General features: G+C 51.5%; 1 protein-coding gene across 2 annotated transcripts; it reads right to left on the reverse strand.

Annotated features, from left to right (window-relative positions):
* Positions 1–2,243: 2,243 nt before the first annotated feature.
* On the reverse strand, positions 2,244–21,885 carry LOC125008515 (ephrin type-B receptor 4b-like). 2 transcript variants are annotated; one of them, XM_047585805.1, is made up of 21 exons: positions 21,273–21,885; positions 18,044–18,114; positions 17,828–17,970; positions 16,922–17,288; positions 16,683–16,845; positions 13,007–13,162; positions 12,565–12,713; positions 10,581–10,785; positions 9,481–9,608; positions 7,583–7,748; positions 7,414–7,510; positions 7,242–7,294; positions 6,998–7,111; positions 6,433–6,680; positions 5,909–6,055; positions 3,988–4,056; positions 3,855–3,904; positions 3,485–3,584; positions 3,211–3,404; positions 2,970–3,128; positions 2,244–2,474 (listed from the first exon to the last, which is right to left on the reverse strand). In XM_047585805.1, exons 1-21 carry the CDS (start codon positions 21,427–21,429, stop codon positions 2,369–2,371), a joined length of 3,042 nt encoding a protein of 1,013 aa, XP_047441761.1. In that variant the 5' UTR covers positions 21,430–21,885; the 3' UTR covers positions 2,244–2,368. The 2 variants fall into 2 exon arrangements, with proteins under 2 accessions (XP_047441761.1, XP_047441751.1); XM_047585795.1 differs by having other exon boundaries at positions 7,242–7,297.
* Positions 21,886–22,466: the final 581 nt, after the last annotated feature.

Raw genomic sequence — 22,466 nt, forward strand, 5'->3', positions numbered from 1 at the left:
AGGAGAATAGAACCAGAGAGGAACCATGAGTGGAACCAGAGTAGAACCATGAGTGGAACCGTGAGTGGAAGGAGAATACAACCAAAGAGGAACCATGAGTGGAACCAGAGTAGAACCATGAATGGAAGGAGAATAGAACCAGAGAGGAACCATGAGTGGAACCATGAGTGGGAGGAGAATAGAACCAAAGAGGAACCATGAATGGAAGGAGAATAGAACCAGAGAGGAACCATGAGTGGAAGGAGAATAGAACCCGAGAGGAACCATAAGTGGAACCATGAGTTGGAGGAGAATAGAATCAGAGAGGAACCATAAGTGGGAGGAGAATAGAACCAGAGAGGAACCATGAGTGGAACCATGAGTAGAAGGAGAATAGAACCAGAGAGGAACCATGAGTGGAACCAGAGTAGAACCATGAGTGGAACCGTGAGTGGAAGGAGAATAGAACCAGAGAGGAACCATGAGTGGAACCAGAGTAGAACCATCAGTGGGAGGAGAATAGAACCAAAGAGGAACCATGAGTGGAACCATGAGTGGGAGAGAATAGAACCAGAGAGGAACCATGAAGGAAGGAGAATAGAACCCAGAGGAACCATGAGTGGAAGGAGAATAGAACCCGAGAGGAACCATAAGTGGAACCATGAGTTGGAGGAGAATAGAATCAGAGAGGAACCATAAGTGGGAGGAGAATAGAACCAGAGAGGAACCATGAGTGGGAGGAGAATAGAACCAGAGAGGAACCATGAGTGGAAGGAAAATAGAACCAGAGAGGAACCATAAGTGGAACCAGAGAGGAGCCATGAGTGGAACCATGAGTGGGAGGAGAATAGAACCAGAGAGGAACCATGAGTGGAAGGAGAATAGAACCAGAGAGGAACCATGAGTGGAACCAGAGTAAAACCAGAGTGGAACCATGAGTGGAAGGAGAATAGAACCAGAGAGGAACCATGAGTGGAACCATGAGAGGAACCATAAGTGGAAGGAGAATAGAACCAGAGAGGAACCATGAATGGAAGGAGAATAGAACAAGAGAGGAACCATTAGTGGAACCATAAGTGGAAGGAGAATAGAACCACAGTGGAACCATGAGTGGAAAGAGAATAGAACCAAAGAGGAACCATGAGTGGGAGGAGAATAGAACCAGAGTGGAACCATGAGTGGAAGGAGAATAGAACCAAAGAGGAACCATGAGTGGAACCATGAGTGGAAGGAGAATAGAACCAGAGAGGAACCATAAGTGGAACCATGAGTTGGAGGAGAATAGAACCAGAGAGGAACCATGAGTGGAAGGAGAATAGAACCAAAGAGGAACCATGAGTGGAACCATGAGTGGAAGGAGAATAGAACCAGAGAGGAACCATAAGTGGAACCATGAGTTGGAGGAGAATAGAACCAGAGAGGAACCATGAGTGGAAGGAGAATAGAACCAAAGAGGAACCATAAGTGGAACCATGAGTGGAACCAGCACCTTCAGGAAGTGGTAGGGAGGAAGCAGACAGCTGATTGGTTGCTCTTTCTTGTTGTTTATTGTGATTGGCTGACAGCTATGACATCACCAACCAGACATGGAGATACAGACAGAGGAGAGAGAGGAACTCCCATCATGCAACAGTCACAGATAAAATACAATAAAATACAAAAGAAGCTGGATCAGTTTCTGTTTGGTCCCTGGACGTAAAATAAAACACAACGAACACCAATAAAAAACTTTCATCTGCTGCTCCAATACAACAGTCTTCCTCACACCCCAAGACCTGGACCTGCTTCTGGGCCAGGTCCAGGTCCAGGTCCAGGTCCAGGAACCACAGTCCAGGTCCAGATTCAGGTCCAGGGCCAGATTTAGGTCCAGGTCCAGGGCCAGGGCCAGGTCCAGGTCCAGGTTTCAGGGCCAGGGCCAGGTGCAGGGCCAGGTTCAGGTTCAGGGTCCTCCAGGAACCACGGTCCAGGGCCAGGGCCAGGTTCAGGTTCAGGTCCAGGTCCAGGTCCAGGAACCACGGTCCAGGTCCAGTTCTGGTCCGTCTGTCTGAAGGATCCAAGATATTTAGAGTTCTGAGTGGAGTTGATCATTTTATTGGTTAACAGGAACCAATCCCTGCTGAGCGTCTGTGCAGTGGGCGGGGCTTAGAACAGTAAGGCACAGCTCGACCAATCAGAAGCCTTCCCCCTGTGCCCACTCAGCTGTAAGGAGGAGGAGCTTCGTGTTTCCTGAGCAGTGATTGGCCGGTGTGGTTTTTGGCATGATGTCCTTCGCCGTGCTCGTTTGTGATTGGTCAGAACGAGACAGTGGGCGGAGTGAGTCAAACAGCAGGAAGCGTGTCACAGGGGCGGAGCCTTTGAGGTTTCAGTTTGTGTGGCAGCCTGTGATTGGTCAGTAGAGCAGAGTGGGCGGGGCTTTTTGTATCCTGAGCATCTGAATGGAGGAGAGGATTTTCTTTTGGTGGCCGGCGAGGGTCACGCCCACTCTGAGGAGGTCGCTATGGAAACAGAGAGAGAGAGAGAGAGAGAGTGTCATCATTTCCCTGAGTGTGGACTGTCAGGAGGACAGCAGGTCTTATTAACTCCCTGAGTGTGGACTGTCAGGAGGACAGCAGGTCTTATTGACTCCCTGAGTGTGGACTGTCAGGAGGACAGCAGGTCTGACTCCCTGAGTGTGGACTGTCAGGAGGACAGCAGGTCTTACTCCCTGAGTGTGGACTGTCAGGAGGACAGCAGGTCTTACTAACTCCCTGAGTGTGGACTGTCAGGAGGACAGCAGGTCTTATTGACTCCCTGAGTGTGGACTGTCAGGAGGACAGCAGGTCTTATTGACTCCCTGAGTGTGGACTGTCAGGAGGACAGCAGGTCTGACTCCCTGAGTGTGGACTGTCAGGAGGACAGCAGGTCTTACTCCCTGAGTGTGGACTGTCAGGAGGACAGCAGGTCTTACTAACTCCCTGAGTGTGGACTGTCAGGAGGACAGCAGGTCTTACTCGGTGTTGAGCTGAGAGACGATGTCCAGGCTGGTGAAGCCCGCCTGGATGAAGCTCTGCTCATAGCGCTCCATCTTTATCGCTCCCAGCCACTCAGATACCGAGACACAGGATGAGAGACGAGGGGGGACACGCTGGTCCAACAGAGGCTGAGATGGACTGTGAGACAGTTAGGACAGAGAGAGGGTTAGGACAGAGAGACGGTTAGGACAGAGAGATGGTTAGACATTAGAAGTGTCACCTTGCTCCTTCCGGGTGGGTCGCCTTCAAGGAGGCGGGGTTTCGGATCAACCTATCGAGCGCCGCCACCACATCACAGAACCGGGGCCGATTAGCTCGTTCCTTCTGCCAGCAGTCCAACATGAGGACATGCAAGGGGGACGGACACTCAGGCGGGGGGGGCAGACGGTAGTCCTGCTCTATGGCGTTTATCACCTGGGAGACAGGTGAGACAGGTGAGACATATCAGACAGGTGAGACATATGAGACAGGTGAGACAGGGTGAGCGTCCTTACGTCCTGGTTGCTCATGTCCCAATATGGCCGCTCTCCGTATGACATCACTTCCCACATGACGATGCCGTAGCTCCAGGCGTCGCTGGCTGACGTGAACTTCCTGTTGAGGAAGATGATGAGACAGAACTGAAGAGACAGAACTGTAGAGACATGACGTAGAGACAGGACGTAGAGACAGGACGTAGAGACAGGACGTAGAGACATTGACGTAGAGACATGGACGTAGAGACAGGACGTAGAGACAGAACGTAGAGACGTGGACGTAGAGACGTGGACTGGACTATCATTATGGCCAGAATGGCTAAATTGAAGAGGACACATCTGTTTGGCCCACATGGCCCGTCCCTACCTCTGACCACCTGACACTCACCTGTAGGCGATGGCCTCTGGAGCCGTCCACCTGATGGGGATCTTCCCTCCCTGCAAATCACAACCAGTCAGAGGCAGGCTTGGCTTTTCAAAATAAAAGTTAGCTAGTTTGTAGCTTAGTCCAGCGAACTCACCAGAGAGCTGGTGTAGGTCGGGTCTGACGAGTTCTCAGTCAGGAACCTGCTGAGGCCAAAATCTGACACCTGGCAAACACAACGGCTCCACAGTCAGTGCCAACAGGTAGACAGGTGAACAGGTAGACAGGTGTAGACAGGTGTAGACAGGTGAGCAGGTAGACAGGTGAACAGGTAGACAGGTGAGCAGGTAGACAGGTAAACAGGTGAGCAGGCAGACAGGTGAACAGGTAAACAGGTGAGCAGGTAGACGGGTGTAGACAGGTGAGCAGGTAGACAGGTAAACAGGTGAGCAGGCAGACAGGTGTACACAGGTAGACAGGTGAACAGGTAGACAGGTGTAGACAGGTGAACAGGCAGACAGGTGAGCAGGTAGACAGGTGAACAGGTAAAAAGGTGTAGACAGGTGAACAGGTAGACAGGTGAGCAGGTGAACAGACAGACAGGTGAACAAGTAGACAGGTGAACAGGTGTAGACAGGTGAACAGGTAGACAGGTGAGCAGGTAGACAGGTGAACAGGTAGACAGGTGTAGACAGGTAAACAGGTGAGCAGGTAGACAGGTGAACAGGTAAAAAGGTGTAGACAGGTAAACAGGTGAGCAGGTAGACAGGTGAACAGGTGTAGACAGGTGAACAGGTAGACAGGTGAGCAGGTAGACAGGTGAACATGTAGACTAGAGATGTAACGATATGAAAATTTCGTGTCACAGTTATCGATATTATCACATGTAATGTTAGATGTGTTCAAAATTTTCAAAAAGCACTGAAATCTTTTAACCAAGTTTTAATTTAAAAAAATAACACTTTTCTTTACTTTCGCTGCTCAAGACTAGATCTAGTCTCACAGATTCAAGACCTGGTCCAGAAAAGAAACTCACTGTTTTACGCAGCGTATTTTTCACACGCACTTCAAACCCTGTAACTTTCTCAGAAATCGACCGTGCGCCGTATAATCTGGTTGGTGTGAACAATTCATCCACTACATCGATGAACTGATTTATTTTCTTATTATCGATCTGTGCTCGGCAAGTTGTCCTTCAAACAACATTTATGAAGTAGTTCATATACCGAAAACACCGTTATACAAATATGATTAGCTTCTGGCTAACATCAATGGCAAAATGAATGTATATGCTAATGCTAACATTCGCCTTCACGTCTCGTCCCACCAGAGACACAGTGACCTGAGCAGAAAGAAAACCACTCGATGAAACGTCGGATGATTTAACGCAGCGTCGGTCGCCACCATCATGTGATAAACAGACCAGGTGTAGTGAGAACGTCAGCGCTCAAAAGAGGAGATAATAAACAGAAACAGACACGTGGTGTTAAACTTCTGTCCCATAATAACCTCGTTCTTTATTGATGAACCGAGCGCCGTCCAGCGGACTGAGCAGGTAAGTTACCTGTTACCTGTCCCACTCCTCATGAATGTAGAGGAAACACTGAGCAGGTGTTTATTTCAGTCACACTGGTTCAATATTTGGCTAAAAAGTTACTGAATCAATTTCAAGTCACTGAATCTAAATGAACTAAAATCGTCCTTGAATTGAATTTTACCGCAGTTTATCGTCATATCGGTAATCGTTACATCCCTAAGGTAGACAGGTGAGCAGGTAGACAGGTGAGCAAGTAGACAGGTGAGCAGTAGAGAGGTGAACAGGTAGACAGGTGAGCAGGTAGACAGGTGTAGACAGGTGAGCAGGTAGAGAGGTGAACAGGTGTAGACAGGTGTAGACAGGTGAACAGGTGTAGACAGGTGAGCAGGTAGACAGGTGAGCAGGTAGAGAGGTGAACAGGTAGACAGGTGAGCAGGTAGACAGGTGGGCAGGTAGACAGGTGAACAGGTGTAGACAGGTGAGCAGGTAGACAGGTGGGCAGGTAGACGGGTGAACAGGTGTAGACAGGTGCGTGTCTCACCTTACAGACCAGGTTGGAGTTGACCAGGATGTTGCGAGCTGCCAGGTCTCTGTGGACGAAGCTCATGTCTGACAGATACTTCATACCTGCTGCGATACCTCGTAGCATCCCTACCAGCTGGATGGTGGTGAACTGCCCGTCATTCATCTGCAGGTAGACAGGTGAGCAGTCAGACATAGACAGTTACACAGGTTAGAAGGTAAACAGGTTCAGACAGGTAGACAGGATGAGACGGAATTAGACAGGACAAGGTGAGCAGGTAGACAGGTGAGACAGGTGTAGACGCATGAGATAGGTGAAGACAGGTGAGCAGGTAGACAGGTGTAGACAGGTGAGCAGGTAGACAGGTGAGATAGGTAGACAGGTGAGCAGGTAGACAGGTGAGACAGACAGACATTTGTATGACAGGTGAGCAGGTAGACAGGTGCAGACAGGTGAGATAGGTAGACAGGTGAGCAGGTGAGACAGACAGGTGAGCAGGTAGACAGGTGTAGACAGGTGAGCAGCGTGTGGAGCTGTCTCACCCTCAGGAAGCTGTCTAGGGCTCCGTTCTCCATGAACTCGGTGAGGATCATGACGGGGCAGGAGGTGGTGATGACGCCCTCCAGGTGGATGATGTTGGGGTGCTGGAACTGGCCCATGATGGACGCCTCGGACAGGAAGTCCCGCCTCTGCTTCTCCGTGTAGCCGCCCTTCAGCGTCTTAATGGCCACGTAGTTCTCCTTCCTACCGGGCATCCTGAGACGGCCACGACACACCTCTCCAAACTCACCTGGACCACGCCCACACACAGTGATGTCATCACATTAGAAACACACACCTGGACAACACACACAGGTAGAGACAGACAGGTAGACAGACAGGTAGACAGACAGACAAGTAGGTAGATAGACAGATAGACAGACAGGTAGACGGACAGACAGACAGACAGACAGACAGGTAGACGGACAGACAGACAGACAGACAGACAGGTAGACGGACAGACAGACAGACAGACAGACAGGTAGACAGACAGACAGGTAGACGGACAGACAGGTAGACAGACAGACAGGTAGACAGACGGACAGACAGGTAGACAGCTGTTGTTACCTGCTCCAATCACTTCCTCTATCTTAACAAAGGAGGCGTCGATCTCTTTAGCGAACTCTCTCACCGCCTCATTGGGGTCTTCATAGGTAAACGGGTCAATGTACACCTTTATCGCTATGACGACAACAACATCACCATCATTAATATCACCATCATCTTCATCATCATTATCATCATCATCATCACCATCATCTTCATCATCATTATCATCATCATTATCATCATCATCATCACTGAGACTCACTCTGTCCCATCTGGTAGTGTCCACTCTTATCGTTCTCTGAGTGTCTCCTTCTCCTGCTGAGGGACAGAGACAGATGTTTAGTTTCCTCAGGAGACACCAACACCTCTTTTCCCTCAATGTTCCTCCGTCTTCATATAGTCCACATGTCCCCCCTGTCTCCTGTCCTCCTCACCGGTAGCAGTAGACAGACACTATCGTCACGGCGATGAGCAGCAGCGTCGCCATGGAGACCAGGACCCCGGTCAGCACCAGCTGAGAGTGTCCCACCCCTGCAGGGAGAGACAGACGGTGAGCTTCCTGGACGAGGTCTGGGTCCCCGGAGGACTGGTCTGGACTCATACCGTCCGGTAGCGTGTTGAAGACGCTCAGCGAGCTGAAGGAGCCGAACCCGGCCTGGGAGCGGACCCGGACCTGGACCTGGTACCGCGCAGCCCGCTGCAGCCCGGACAGCACAAACGAAGCAGACCTGCTGGACACGTACTGCCACTGACACCCGTCCTCTCCGTCCTGACCAGGACACAAGAGACACGGCAACACGGCGCTGAGACACTGGACGGAGCTGGAAAAACGTACCCGATGCCCCCTTTCCACCAGGACTGGCTCAGAGCCGCTTCTCGGTTCCAAACCAAATCATTCCAAGCTGGTTCCAAACCAAACTGGTTCTAAACCGGTTCCAAACTGGTTCCAAGCTGGTTCCAAACAAAACTGGTCCCCAACTGTTTCCAAACTGGTTCCAACCTGGTTCCAAACTAAACTGGTTCCAAGCTGGTTCCAAACTAAACCGGTTTCAAACCGGTTCCAAACTAAACCGGTTCCAAACCAAACCAGTTCCGAACCAAACTGTTTCCAAACTGTTTCCAAACCAGTTCCAAACTAAACTGGTTCCAAGCTGGTTCCAAACCAGTTCCAAACTAAACCATTCCAAACTGGTTCCAAGCTGGTTCCAAACTGTTTCCAAGCTGGTTCCAAACTAAATAGGTTCCAAACCAGTTCCAAAGCACCATCTGGAGGTGGTCTAAACGGGGTCCAGTTGAGAACCTGGTTTTGGTTCCAGACCAAAACAGGAAGAGTGAAAGCCATGAACGTCCACTGTTTGAAAGCAGCAGGTCACAGGAAAAGGAAAGAGAAAGGACTCTGGACACCTGGACTCTGGAGACCTGGACTCTGGACACCTGGACACCTGGAGACCTGGACTCTGGACACCTGGAGACCTGGACGCCTGGACGCCTGGAGTCCAGTGGCTCTGAGGACGGGTTGGAGGGAGCCGGGTCAGGTGACGTCACGCCCACAGAGCTGCAGTGCATCGTGGGTCATTAGCAACATGTTTGGTCACATTCATCACGTGCAGAACAGTAAATCAACACGTGTGTCAGCGTAATGTTTGAGGTTTAATGCATCAGAGAAGTCGGTAGAACAGAGGTCAGCATCAACCCTTTATGTTCCTCTCTGCTGTTCCCTCCTCCGGCTGAGACGAGAACACGTCCTGCACCAGCCACCGGAGAAACGTCCACCAGCTTCAAGGTCTTCTTTATAAACTCCTCCCAAGTATAAGCTCTCACAGAGGAACCAGGATGGAACCGGGATGGAACCGGGACGGAACCGGGATGGAACCAAGATGGAACCAGGATGAAACGGGGAAGGAACCAGGACGGAACCGGGATGGAACCGGGATGGAACCAGGACAGAACCGGGATGGAACCAGGATGGGACCGGGACGGAACCAGAATAGAACCAGAATGGAACCGGGACGGAACCAGGAAGGAACCAGGAAGGAACCAGGATGGAACCGGGATGGAACCAGGAAGGAACCAGAATGAAACGGGGAAGGAACCGGGACGGAACCAGGATGGAACCAGGATGGGACCAGGATGGAACCAGGATGGAACCAGGAAGGAACCAGAATGAAACCGGGACGGAATCGGTATGGAACTGGGAAGGAACCGGGATGGAACCAGGATGGAACCAGGATGGAACCGATTAAGCACCAAACCACCAGGTTCTTTTTGGTGGAAAAGGGGCATAGGGGGAAACTGTCCAAAATAAATTAATAAAGTAATAAAGTAATAAGTATAAAAAAGAGAGACACTCATGTGACATCATGAGAGGACGTCCTCATGGAGACAGACAGACAGACAGACAGGTGGACAGACAGACAGGTGGACAGATAGAGGGACAGACAGACAGAGGGACAGACAGACAGGGGGACAGACAGGTGGACAGACATGCGAGGACTGTGTACCTTGGGACAGAAGCGGAGCTGGTAGTCCAGGACCTGCTGCTGGTCCTGCAGAGCCGGGACGTTCCACTCTAAGGACAGACTGGTCTCTGAGGCCCCCGTCCTCCTCAGACCTGATACTGGAGGAGGGACTACACATCACAGACGGTTGTCAGACCAATCAGGACACAGGAGGGGGGAGGGGCTAGTCTAGTGGTCCTATAGTTGGACTCCTTTATGTTTCTTGACTTATTTAGGACCATGTCCAAAACTATCAGGTGTCAAACCAGTGATATAGTCTCACTGTTGCTTAGCAACCACTGACACATCATGTCCTGATTGGTTGATGGATGCATGTTTCCACCAATAGGAAAGAAGCTGTTATGTTGTTTCTTTCTATCATGTGTAGCTGGCTAGCTCTCTCCTCCTGCTAGCTCTCTCCTCCTGCTAGCTGTCTCCTCCGGCTAGCTCTCTCCTCCGGCTAGCTCTCTCCTCCTGCTAGCTCTCTCCTCCTGCTAGCCCTCTCCTCCTGCTAGCTCTCTCCTCTGGCTAGCTGTCTCCTCTGGCTAGCTCTCTCCTCTGGCTAGCTCTCTCCTCTTGCTAGCTCTCTCCTCCTGCTAGCTGTCTCCTCCTGCTAGCTCTCTCCTCCTGCTAGCCCTCTCCTATGGCTAGCTCTCTCCTCTGGCTAGCTCTCTCCTCTGGCTAGCTCTCTCCTATGGCTAGCTCTCTCCTCCTGCTAGCTCTCTCCTCTGGCTAGCTGTCTCCTCTGGCTAGCTGTCTCCTATGGCTAGCTCTCTCCTCTGGCTAGCTCTCTCCTCCTGCTAGCTGTCTCCTCCTGCTAGCTCTCTCCTCCTGCTAGCTCTCTCCTCCGGCTAGCTCTCTCCTCCTGCTAGCTCTCTCCTCTTGCTAGGTCTCTCCTCTTGCTAGCTGTCTTCTCTTGCTAGCTCTTGCAGTATTCAGGAAAAAGACTCAGTTATTTAGAACCTGTTTTACTTGGTGTCGTTAAAACCTGATCTCCTGATGCTACGTGGTCTCAGACTGGTCATGTGACTCCAGAGGGGTCATTTGGTTGTGACACACACAATCTATAAACTGTCTGAAAGGCATTCTGGGTAATCTGTTACCATCTCTGCTGGTGGTGACGTTGACCCGGTCGGAGGCCGGCTCTGATTGGCTGAGGGCTGAGACGCCGTTCAGTGATTGGATGGTGAACATGTACTTGGTTTGTGGGCGGAGCCCCCAAACGACCACACGGCGGTGAGTCAGGCCACGCTGCGCCGGCCGGTACAGGACGCCATCGTCACAGGGAGAACAGGAACCCACCAATCCCTGAGGAGGAGACGGGAGGGGGCGGAGTCAGAGGGGAGAGGACAGACTTCTGATCCCTACCTGTCTACTGGTCTACATGTCCTACCTGTCTACATGTCCTACATCTCCTACCTGTCTACATGTCCTACCTGTCTACCAGTCTACATGTCCTACCTGTCTACATGTACTACCAGTCTACCTGTCTACATGTCCTACCTGTCTACCAGTCTACATGTCCTACCAGTCTACATGTCCTACCAGTCTACCTGTCTACATGTCCTACCAGTCTACATGTCCTACCGGTCTACATGTCCTACCTGTCTACATGTCCTACATCTCCTACCTGTCTACATGTCCTACCGGTCTACCTGTCTACATGTCCTACCAGTCTACATGTCTACATGTCCTACCGGTCTACATGTCCTACCGGTCTACCTGTCTACATGTCCTACCAGTCTACATGTCCTACCTGTCTACCTGTCCTACCAGTCTACATGTCTACATGTCCTACCTGTCTACCAGTCTACATGTCCTACCTGTCTACATGTCCTACCAGTCTACCTGTCTACATGTCCTACCAGTCTACCTGTCTACATGTCCTACCAGTCTACCTGTCCTACCGGTCTACATGTCCTACCGGTCTACATGTCCTACATCTCCTACCTGTCTACATGTCCTACCTGTCTACATGTCCTACATCTCCTACCTGTCCTACATGTCCTACCTGTCCTACATCTCCTACCTGTTACATGTCCTACCGGTCTACCTGTCTACATGTCCTACCATCACATGTCTACATGTCCTACCGGTCTACCTGTCCTACCTGTCTACCAGTCTACATGTCCTACCTGTCTACCTGTCCTACCAGTCTACATGTCCTACCTGTCTACATGTGCTACCAGTCTACATGTCCTACATCTCCTACCTGTCTACATGTCCTACCAGTCTACCTGTCTACATGTCCTACCGGTCTACATGTCCTACATCTCCTACCTGTCTACATGTCCTACCAGTCTACCTGTCTACATGTCCTACCAGTCTACCTGTCCTACCGGTCTACCTGTCCTACCGGTCTACATGTCCTACCGGTCTACATGTCCTACATCTCCTACCTGTCTACATGTCCTACCTGTCTACATGTCCTACATCTCCTACCTGTCCTACATGTCCTACCTGTCTACATGTCCTACATCTCCTACCTGTCTACATGTCCTACCGGTCTACCTGTCTACATGTCCTACCAGTCTACATGTCTACATGTCCTACCGGTCTACCTGTCCTACCTGTCTACCAGTCTACATGTCCTACCTGTCTACCTGTCCTACCAGTCTACATGTCCTACCTGTCTACATGTGCTACCAGTCTACATGTCCTACCGGTCTACATGTCCTACCGGTCTACATGTCCTACATGTCCTACCTGTCTACATGTCCTACCTGTCTACATGTCCTACTGGTCTACATGTCCCACCAGTCTACATGTCCTACCAGTCTACATGTCTACATGTCCTACCTGTCTACATGTCCTACATCTCCTACCTGTCTACATCTCCTACCTGTCTACATGTCCTACCTGTCTACCAGTCTACATGTCCTACCTGTCTACATGTCCTACTGGTCTACATGTCCTACCTGTCTACCAGTCTACATGTCTACATGTCCTACCAGTCTACCACTCTACATGTCCTACCAGTCTACATGTCCTACTGTCCTACCTGTCTACATGTCCTACTGTCCTACCTGTCTACATGTCCTACCTGTCCTACCAGTCTACCTGTCCTACCTGGACTTGGTGGCCTACCTTGGTGGTGGTGGCGGGCCCACAGTTGGAGCAGAGGACTCTGTAGGTCAGGTCTCCTCGTCCTCCTCGGTCCAGAGGCTCGCTCCACTCCAGCGTCACCATGGTGTCATTGACCTGAGTCACAGGTAAGCGGGGGGCGGAGGGGGGGCCTGAAGGGTCAGAGGTCAGAGGTCAGAGTCTCAGTACTGAACACAGCTCACCATAACTGCTGTTGCCCCGGGTGATCAAAGGGGCGGGGCCAGGTTCTTATAGGGAGAATGTCACATGATGATCGGTTTACTTTGGTCTGTTTAAAGACACGCGGCCCCAATGCATCATGGGAAATGTAGGCCTCACAGCTTTAGAGTTTGACTCATAGTAGGAAGCAGTAGACAGAAGGAAAGAAAGAGATTACAAAGGAAAAGAAAGAAAGAAAGAAGAGTGGAGGAGTGGTGGGTCTTACTGGTGCAGGCGGCGTCTGGCGCGTCGGAGTCGGCCCGATGGTAACCATGGAGACAGGGGCAGTAGGCGGAGCCTGGGATCAGCGTGTTGCTCCTGGTTGGACAGGTGCTGCACCAACCTGGTCCAGACCCCGCCTTAAACTGGCCCGATGGACAGGCTGCACAGAGGGGTTAGCATTAGCATTAGCACCGCTCAGAAAACAGCATTTAAAAATAGTCCCAGCTACTTCCTGGTCCAGCACGGAGACGACTTCGTCCTGGTCCAGCACGGAGACTTCGTCCTGGACCAGCACGGAGACGACTTCGTCCTGGTCCAGCACGGAGACGACTTCGTCCTGGACCAGCACGGAGACGACTTCGTCCTGGACCAGCACGGAGACGACTTCGTCCTGGACCAGCACGGAGACGACTTCGTCCTGGTCCAGCACGGAGACGACTTCGTCCTGGACCAGCACGGAGACGACTTCGTCCTGGTCCAGCACGGAGACGACTTCGTCCTGGACCAGCACGGAGACGACTTCGTCCTGGACCAGATGAAAACCATGTGACTCTGTGAAAGCAGACGCTTCCTCCCTACAGCCACGTGTGTCACCACCTGAACGTCCACGTAACCACGTCCAGGCTGAGAACTTTTACCACTGCTGCTATAAAACAACACACAAACTTTTTACTATGAGTGTTTTACCCTCAGCTTTGTTAATCTTTAAATAACACCTGCTTTTTACAGACTGGTGTTACTCCCCAGTCTGTCCTGTTCTGTTGTGTTGTGTTGTGTTGTGTTGTGTTGTTTTGTGTTGTTTTGTGCTGTGTTGTGCTGTGCTGTGTTCTGTTGTGTTGTGTTCTGTCGTGTCGTGTCGTGTCTTGTTGTGTTCTGTTGTGTTGTGTTGTGCTGTGCTGTGCTGTGTTGTGTTGTGTTGTGTTGTGTTGTGTTGTGCTGTGCTGTGTTCTGTTGTGTTGTGTTCTGTCGTGTCGTGTCGTGTCTTGTTGTGTTCTGTTGTGTTGTGTTGTGCTGTGCTGTGTCGTGTCGTGTTGTGCTGTGTTGTGCTGTGTCGTGTTGTGCTGTGTTGTGCTGTGTTGTGTTGTGTTGTGTCCTGTCGTGTTGTGTTCTGTTGTGTTGTGTCGTGTCGTGTCTTGTTGTGTCGTGTTGTGTTGTGTCTTGTTGTGTTGTGTTGTGTTGTGTTGTGTCTTGTTGTGTCGTGCTGTGCTGTGTCGTGTCGTGTCGTGTCGTGTCGTGTCGTGTCGTGTCGTGCTGTGCTGTGTTGTGTCGTGTCGTGTCGTGTCGTGCTGTGCTGTGTCGTGTCGTGTCGTGTCGTGTCGTGCTGTGCTGTGTTGTGTCGTGTTGTGTTGTGCTGTGTTGTGTTGTGTTGTGTTGTGTTGTGTTGTGCTGTGCTGTGCTGTGCTGTGCTGTGTTGTGTTGTGTTGTTTTGTGTTGTTTTGTGCTGTGTTGTGCTGTGCTGTGTTCTGTTGTGTTGTGTTCTGTCGTGTCGTGTCGTGTCTTGTTGTGTTCTGTTGTGTTGTGTTGTGCTGTGCTGTGTTGTGTTGTGTTGTGTTGTGTTGTGTTGTGCTGTGCTGTGTTCTGTTGTGTTGTGTTCTGTCGTGTCGTGTCGTGTCTTGTTGATTCTGTTGTGTTGTGTTGTGCTGTGCTGTGTCGTGTCGTGTTGTGCTGTGTAGTGCTGTGTCGTGTTGTGCTGTGTTGTGCTGTGTTGTGTTGTGTTGTGTCCTGCATGTTTGTGTTCTGTTGTGTTGTGTCGTGTCGTGGTCTTTGTGTCGTGTTGTGTTGTGTCTTGTTGTGTCGTGTGTGTTGTGTGTGTCTTGTTGTGTCGTGCTGTGCTGGTCGTGTCGTGTGTGTCGTTCGTGTCGTGTCGTGTCGTGCTGTGCTGTGTTGTGTCGTGTTGTGTTGTGCTGTGTTGTGTTGTGTTGTGTTGTGTTGTGTTGTCCTGTGTTGTGCTGTGTTGTGTTGTGTTGTGTCCTGTCGTGTTGTGTTCTGTTGTGTTGTGTCGTGTCGTGTCTTGTTGTGTCGTGTTGTGTTGTGTCTTGTTGTGTTGTGCTGTGCTGTGCTGTGCTGTGCTGTGTTGTGTTGTGTTGTGTCCTGTCGTGTTCTGTTGTGTCGTGTCGTGTCGTGTCGTGTCGTGCTGTGTTGTGTTGTGTTGTGTTGTGTTGTGTTGTGTCTTGTTGTGTTGTGTTGTGTTGTGTTGTGCTGTGCTGTGCTGTGCTGTGCTGTGTCGTGTCGTGTCGTGTCGTGCTGTGTCGTGTCGTGTCGTGTCGTGTCGTGTTGTGTTGTGTTGTGCTGTGTTGTGCTGTGTCGTGTCGTGTTGTGCTGTGTTGTGCTGTGTTGTGTTGTGTTGTGTCCTGTCGTGTTGTGTTCTGTTGTGTTGTGTCGTGTCGTGTCTTGTTGTGTCGTGTTGTGTTGTGTCTTGTTGTGTTGTGTCGTGCTGTGCTGTGTCGTGCTGTGCTGTGTCGTGTCGTGTCGTGTCGTGTCGTGTCGTGTCGTGCTGTGCTGTGTTGTGTCGTGTTGTGTTGTGCTGTGTTGTGTTGTGTTGTGTTGTGTTGTGTTGTGTCGTGTCGTGTCGTGTTGTGCTGTGTTGTGTTGTGTTGTGTTGTGTATGTGAAGTCACAGCCATCTTAAGGCTCCATGGTTGAATCACAGACTTTAATAGAGGCTAAACTGTACCATTCATTTCATAAAAGGTGAAGAGCTGTGATCGACTGAACAATAAATAACAATAAAAGAATAAAATGAATATTTGTGGTCTCTCCTCGTCTTCCCTTAAACGCTACAACGTTACGTCTACGTAAAGCATCTTTTATTCAGCTGCATCTATCAGACCTGAAATACCAACTGGATCTAACTCAAACTGAGACTGGTCCACTTTTCCAAACCCAAGTTCATATGGATCATTGTGATGTCTGCTCTTACTCAGGGGGCGTGGCCTCATGCAGCAGTGATGTCAGTGCATACGCTCTATTCTACTCTATTCTATTCTATTCTACTCTATTCTATTCTACTCTATTCTATTCTACTCTACTGTGTTCTACTGTGTTCTACGTCCCGGACCAGAGACCTGGACCCCTGGTCACCATGGAGACCACGTCCCGGAGGCTGAAATGAACTGAAATGTCTCATTGTTTTCGGACTGAAAACCATTTTCCCGTTCAAACTTGTTTGTGACGTTTAAGTTGAAAATCAGAAACGTTTGCTTCATTTTAGAGTCACAAACCAGTTGAAACAGGAACAAACGCTGTGAAGCAGGACCACGAGGACGACTCCAGGCCCGAGACTGAACACTGATAATAACGGGGGGGGGGGGGGGGGGGCTTGTGGAGACAATGAGCCACAGGAAGTGACCTTGGCTCTGACAGGATGTGGAAAGTGCTGCCATGATGTCATCAGCGCGTCCCCTGCCAAGCTCACACAGAGGCAGGAGTTGACCTCTGACCTCCTCCTCCTCCTCCTCCTCCTCCTGCCTCTGAGTCTGAGTGGAGGCGGAGGAGGAGGAGGAGGAGGAGGCGTGGGGGGGTCAGCCAGGCCCAGAGGCCGTAGCAGGACTTCCTGACTGCCGCCCGCTGACCTCTGACCTCCCTGTGAATAACAGGAAGCCTGGCCGGGCTTTTATCCGGAGACGGAGACGGACAGAGACGGAGACGGACAGAGACGCCCTCGGCCGAGCCTGGACTCACCTCGGCAGCGGACGTCGGACTCTCCGGCCTCGTATCCGGGGCGACAGGCGCAGCTGGACGTGGGCTGCCCCACCCACTGCCCGTCCTCGCCGCAGAGCATGCTGGGAGGCCGCGCGCGCTCGCCGGGCGGCGTCACGGCGTTCTCCACGCACACGCCTTGAGCCTGCAGCACACGGGTCACACGCATCAACGAGACACCGAGTCCAAACGGGACATGAAGCCGGCGGCGCCGTGGTTACCTGCTCCACCAGAGCGTGCGGCACGGTTTCAGGGAAGGAGGCGAAGGCGCGGCGGAGGGGCGGGCACTTCCTGTAGAAGACGCGGACGGACAGCAGGGCCATGCAGGTGCCCTGGCTCTGGAAGGACAGGTACAGCCCCGCCCCCTGCAAGCCCTCCAGGCGCAGCACCTTCACGTTGGAGCGCCGCTCGGCCCCGCCCCCCCGCAGCAGGTGGTCGGCGGCCAGCGTGGCCACCTTGGTGTACGGGTTCTCCATCCAGGCCGGGTGAGTGGGCGTGGCCTCGTCGCTGTCCGACTGGTAGTAGAACAGGTTGAAGGTCTCCTTACAGTGGCGCTGGTTCAGCCCCGAGCACTCCATCATGGTGAAGCTGCAGGAACCATCACTGGGTCACCATCCACCCATCTAATCATCCACCCACTCCTCCATCCATCCATCCATCATGGTGAAGCTGCAGGAACCGTACATCTAATCATTCCTCCACCCATCTAATCATCCACCCACTCCTCCACCCATCCATCCATCCATCATCCATCCATCCATCCATCTATCTAATCATCCATCCATCCATCCATCATGGTGAAGCTGCAGGCACCACACATCTAATCATTCCTCCACCCATCCATCCATCCATCCACTCCTCCACCCATCCATCCATCCATCCATCATCCATCCATCTATCTAATCATCCACCCACTCCTCCACCCATCCACCCACTCCTCCATCCATCCCTCCATCCCTCCCTCCATCCCTCCATCCATCCATCCACTCCTCCACCCATCTATCTATCTAATCATCCCTCCATCCATCCCTCCCTCCCTCCATCCCTCCACCCCTCCATCCCTCCCTCCCTCCCTCCACCCCTCCCTCCCTCCCTCCCTCCCTCCACCCCTCCCTCCGCCCACTAACCGGATCTCCACGTAGAGCGTTGTTGCCGCCCTGCGTCTGATCCAGCGTGTCCTCAGCCAATGGGAGGACGGATTGTTGGGGGTGCAGATCTGAAATGTCCTCACGCTGTTCAGCTCATCATCGCGTCCACTAAGCTCCTCCCACTGAGACAGAGACACGTCATCAATAAGCCTGATGAGAACCCACAGAACCAGAGACTCCAGACCAGCTACGCACCTCAGGTTCCTCGGATGGATACGTGGTCCAGCGGAGGTCAGACGTCTCCAGCTTGGTGTTCATCAGCACCTCTGAGACAGACAGGCAGGGACGGTGAGACAGCGTCAGAGACAGAACCTAAAGAACCTCAACGACCTCCTAAAGAACCTCATCGACCTCCTAAAGAACCTCATCGACCTCCTAAAGATCCTCATCAACCTGTTAAAGATCCTCAACGACCTCCTAAAGATCCTCATCGACCTCCTAAAGATCCTCATCAACCTGTTAAAGAACCTCATCAACCAGGCAGGGACGGTGAGACAGCGGCAGAGACAGGAACCTAAAGAACCTCAACGATCTCCTAAAGAACCTCAATGACCTCCTAAAGATCCTCAACGACCTGTTAAAGAACCTCATCAACCTGTTAAAGAACCCCATCAACCAGGCAGGGACGGTGAGACAGCGGCAGAGACAGGAACCTAAAGAACCTCCAGAATCTCCTAAAGATCCTCATCAACCTGTTAAAGAACCTCAACGACCTCCTAAAGAACCCCATCAACCTGTTAAAGAACCTCAACGACCTCCTAAAGAACCGCATCAACCAGGCAGGGACGGTGAGACAGCGTCAGAGACAGGAACCTAAAGAACCTCAACGACCTCCTAAAGAACCTCATCAACCTCCTAAAGAACCTCAACGACCTCCTAAAGAACCTCATCAACCAGGCAGGGACGGTGAGACAGCGTCAGAGACAGGAACCTAAAGAACCTCAACGACCTCCTAAAGAACCTCAACGACCTCCTAAAGAACCTCAACGACCTCCTAAAGAACCGCATCAACCAGGCAGGGACGGTGAGACAGCGTCAGAGACAGGAACCTAAAGAACCTCAACGACCTCCTAAAGAACCTCATCAACCTCCTAAAGAACCTCAACGACCTCCTAAAGAACCGCATCAACCAGGCAGGGATGGTGAGACAGCGGCAGAGACAAGATCCTAAAGATCCTCCAGAATCTCCCAAAGATCCTCATCAACCTGTTAAAGAACCTCAACGACCTGTTAAAGAACCCCATCAACCTGTTAAAGAACCTCAACGACCTGTTAAAGAACCCCATCAACCTGTTAAAGAACCCCATCAACCAGGCAGGGACGGTGAGACAGCGTCAGAGACAGGAACCTAAAGAACCTCAACGACCTGTTAAAGAACCTCAACAACCTCCTAAAGAACCTCAACGACCTCCTAAAGAACCTCATCAACCAGGCAGGGACGGTGAGACAGCGGCAGAGACAGGAACCTAAAGAACCTCCAGAATCTCCTAAAGATCCTCATCAACCTGTTAAAGAACCTCAACGACCTCCTAAAGAACCCCATCAACCTGTTAAAGAACCTCAACGACCTCCTAAAGAACCTCATCAACCAGGCAGGGACGGTGAGACAGCGTCAGAGACAGGAACCTAAAGAACCTCAACGACCTGTTAAAGAACCTCATCAACCTGTTAAAGAACCTCAACGACCTCCTAAAGAACCTCATCAACCAGGCAGGGACGGTGAGACAGCGTCAGAGACAGGAACCTAAAGAACCTCAACGACCTCCTAAAGAACCTCATCAACCTCCTAAAGAACCTCAACGACCTCCTAAAGAACCGCATCAACCAGGCAGGGACGGTGAGACAGCGGCAGAGACAAGATCCTAAAGATCCTCCAGAATCTCCCAAAGATCCTCAACGACCAGTTAAAGAACCTCATCAACCTGTTAAAGATCCTCATCGACCTGTTAAAGAACCTCCAGAACATTCATATTTTCATCAAATTAAGGATTAAATTATTCAGATTTAAATCAGTTCTTAGCTTCAATGTGTGTGTGTTTTAAAGGGAGCAGGAGGAGGAGGAGGAGCAGGAGGAGGAGAGTGAGGAGCAGGAGGAGGAGGAGGAGAGTGAGGAGCAGGAGGAGGAGAGTGAGGAGCAGGAGGAGGAGCAGGAGGAGGAGGAGGAGGAGAGTGAGGAGCAGGAGGAGGAGGAGCAGGAGGAGGAGGAGGAGGAGGGGGAGGAGGAGGAGGGGGAGCAGGAGGAGGAGGAGGAGCAGAGTGAGGAGGAGCAGGAGGAGGAGGAGGAGCAGGAGGAGGAGGAGGAGCAGGAGCAGGAGGAGCAGGAGGAGGAGGAGGAGGAGCAGGAGGAGGAGGAGCAGAGTGAGGAGGAGCAGGAGGAGCAGGAGCAGGAGGAGGAGGAGCAGAGTGAGGAGGAGGAGGAGCAGGAGGAGCAAGAGGAGCAGAGTGAGGAGGAGCAGGAGGAGAAAGGTTTCTGTCCACAGGGTTAAAATCAGAACAAAGACAGGAGGAGGACAATGTGGAGACAATGTGGAGACAATGCGGAGACAATGTGGAGACGCACCCACAGAGACTCTGGTCACCTGATACACCAGAGTCCATAGGAAAAACCCCGGATTTAGTGGCTGTGTAGCCTCGTCTTTGCAATGAACAGTTATTATTATTGTGTTGCTGGTCCCTTTAGGTCAGACTGGGCTGAGGAAGCTTCTTCATCTGTTAAATCGAGCAAGTTTCCCATGGACCCTGGTGTGAGGCTTAACAACGTGCTTTTTACCTTCTGTGTATATGTTATTTTCACGTGTACCTCAAACCAAAGCAGACAAAAGCAAATATGTACAGCATATATAAGGACATATACACCAACCCCAGTACTCCAGTGTCCTCTGTGTCATCAGGACCGAGGATAATAGAAACTACTAAATACATGAATAATAAACACTGAAACTAGTAGCAGGATTACTCTTCATTATCATTATTATTATTTATTAAGAGGAGAGTCAGAGACATGTGAAACGCCAGGAACAAATAAAAGTAAGTGAAGCAGGAGCTGGGTGTGGGCGCACGCCTCCTCTTTTCTACCTCAACCTTTCAGCTTTAATAACTACATTAACACATTAAACGAGTTTAACGTGAAGCACATCACGGTGTCGTGCGTCTGAAATGAGATTAATGAGAAATAGAGGAAAATACAAAGACACTCACTAATTATATAATAGTTATGTTAACATTATAGACAGTGAGGCAGTAAAACTGATTTATTTATTTCAAAGAATAAATAAATAAGTAAATAAAAAGTCAGTGTAAAAACAAAAAAGAACCGAGGCCATGTCTGAGCTGGGTTACTGTGACTATAGGAACCAGGAGGAACCAGGAGGAACCAGGAGGAACCAGGGAGAACCAGGGAGAACCAGGGAGAACCAGGACTCACCTTCCTCCGCTGCGCCGGAGCTCAGCAGCAGCAGCAGCGGGAGCAGGAGCAGCGGGAGCCCGCAGGAGGAGCCCCGCAGCCCGGCCCCAGAGGCCCCGGAGGCCCCGGAGGAGACCCCGCAGGTCCGCCGACCCTCCATGACTCCTCCCCCTCCCATCACACCTATCGATTCCCGATCAGTGACGTCAGCTGGGCTCGCCAAGCCCCGCCCCCTCAGGTACTGATCCAAGATGGAGGCTGAAAACTGACCCTCCTCCCCCGGGACTCCTCATCCCTCCATTCCGCTGCGCTCCGGGACGCACGGCGGGGCGGAGCGCAGAGGCCAGGCCGAGGCAGGAGCTCTGAGCCGCGGCCTGGAGCGCGTGGAGGGTCGGGCCGGTGGCGGGGGTCCAGAAAAACACAGCAAACACACACTCGGTAAACTCGTCCGTCCCCGTTAACCGCGCCGTCCCAGTTAAACTCCTTCCCCGTTAACCGTCTCCGTTGAACTCCGTGCCCGTTTGAAGTCTCCGTTAACCGCTCCCGTCCCCGTTAAAGTCGGTTTCCGTTAACCGTCTCCGTCCTCGTCCTCCGGTTCGACTCCAGATGAAAACTTCCAGAGGAAAAAAAAAAAAAAAACTTCAGACAAAAGCTGAAACTTTCAGGATCTGGCCCCGCCCACTCTGTAACTGCCCCCGCCCACACACAGCCGTGATTGGCTGAGTAGAGTCTGAGGCTGTCCAGAGGGGCAGGGGGCGTGGCTTAGTGATGAGTGACAGACAGCGGAGGAATGTGGAGGAACCCCCGGGGGTCTCTCTGCGCATGTCTGTTTCTGACAGAAGCCACATATGAACAGTTCAGAGTCAAGGATGGAAGAGGAGGAGGAGAAGGAGGAGGAGAAGGACAAAAAAGAGGTAGAAGAAGAAGAGGAGGAGGAGGAGGAGAAGGAGGAGGAGGAGAACAAAAAAGAGGTAGAAGAAGAAGAGGAAGAGGAGGATGAAGAATGAATAAAAGAAGAGGAGGTTAGAATGAGAATAGTTATAAATGATGAATGGATGCTAAAAGTTTTTCATGCTGACTTGGAGGCCAGCAGACGTTACCACGGCAACAGCTGCTCCATATAAACAACAATAATGATAAACGGGGGGGGGGGGGGCAGGTTTCAGTTTCTCACCTGAAGCTTGAGAGACAGAGAGAGGGAGAGAGGGTGAGGTC

This window comes from Mugil cephalus, chromosome 1 (assembly GCF_022458985.1).
Source record: "Mugil cephalus isolate CIBA_MC_2020 chromosome 1, CIBA_Mcephalus_1.1, whole genome shotgun sequence".
NCBI lineage: Eukaryota > Metazoa > Chordata > Actinopteri > Mugiliformes > Mugilidae > Mugil > Mugil cephalus.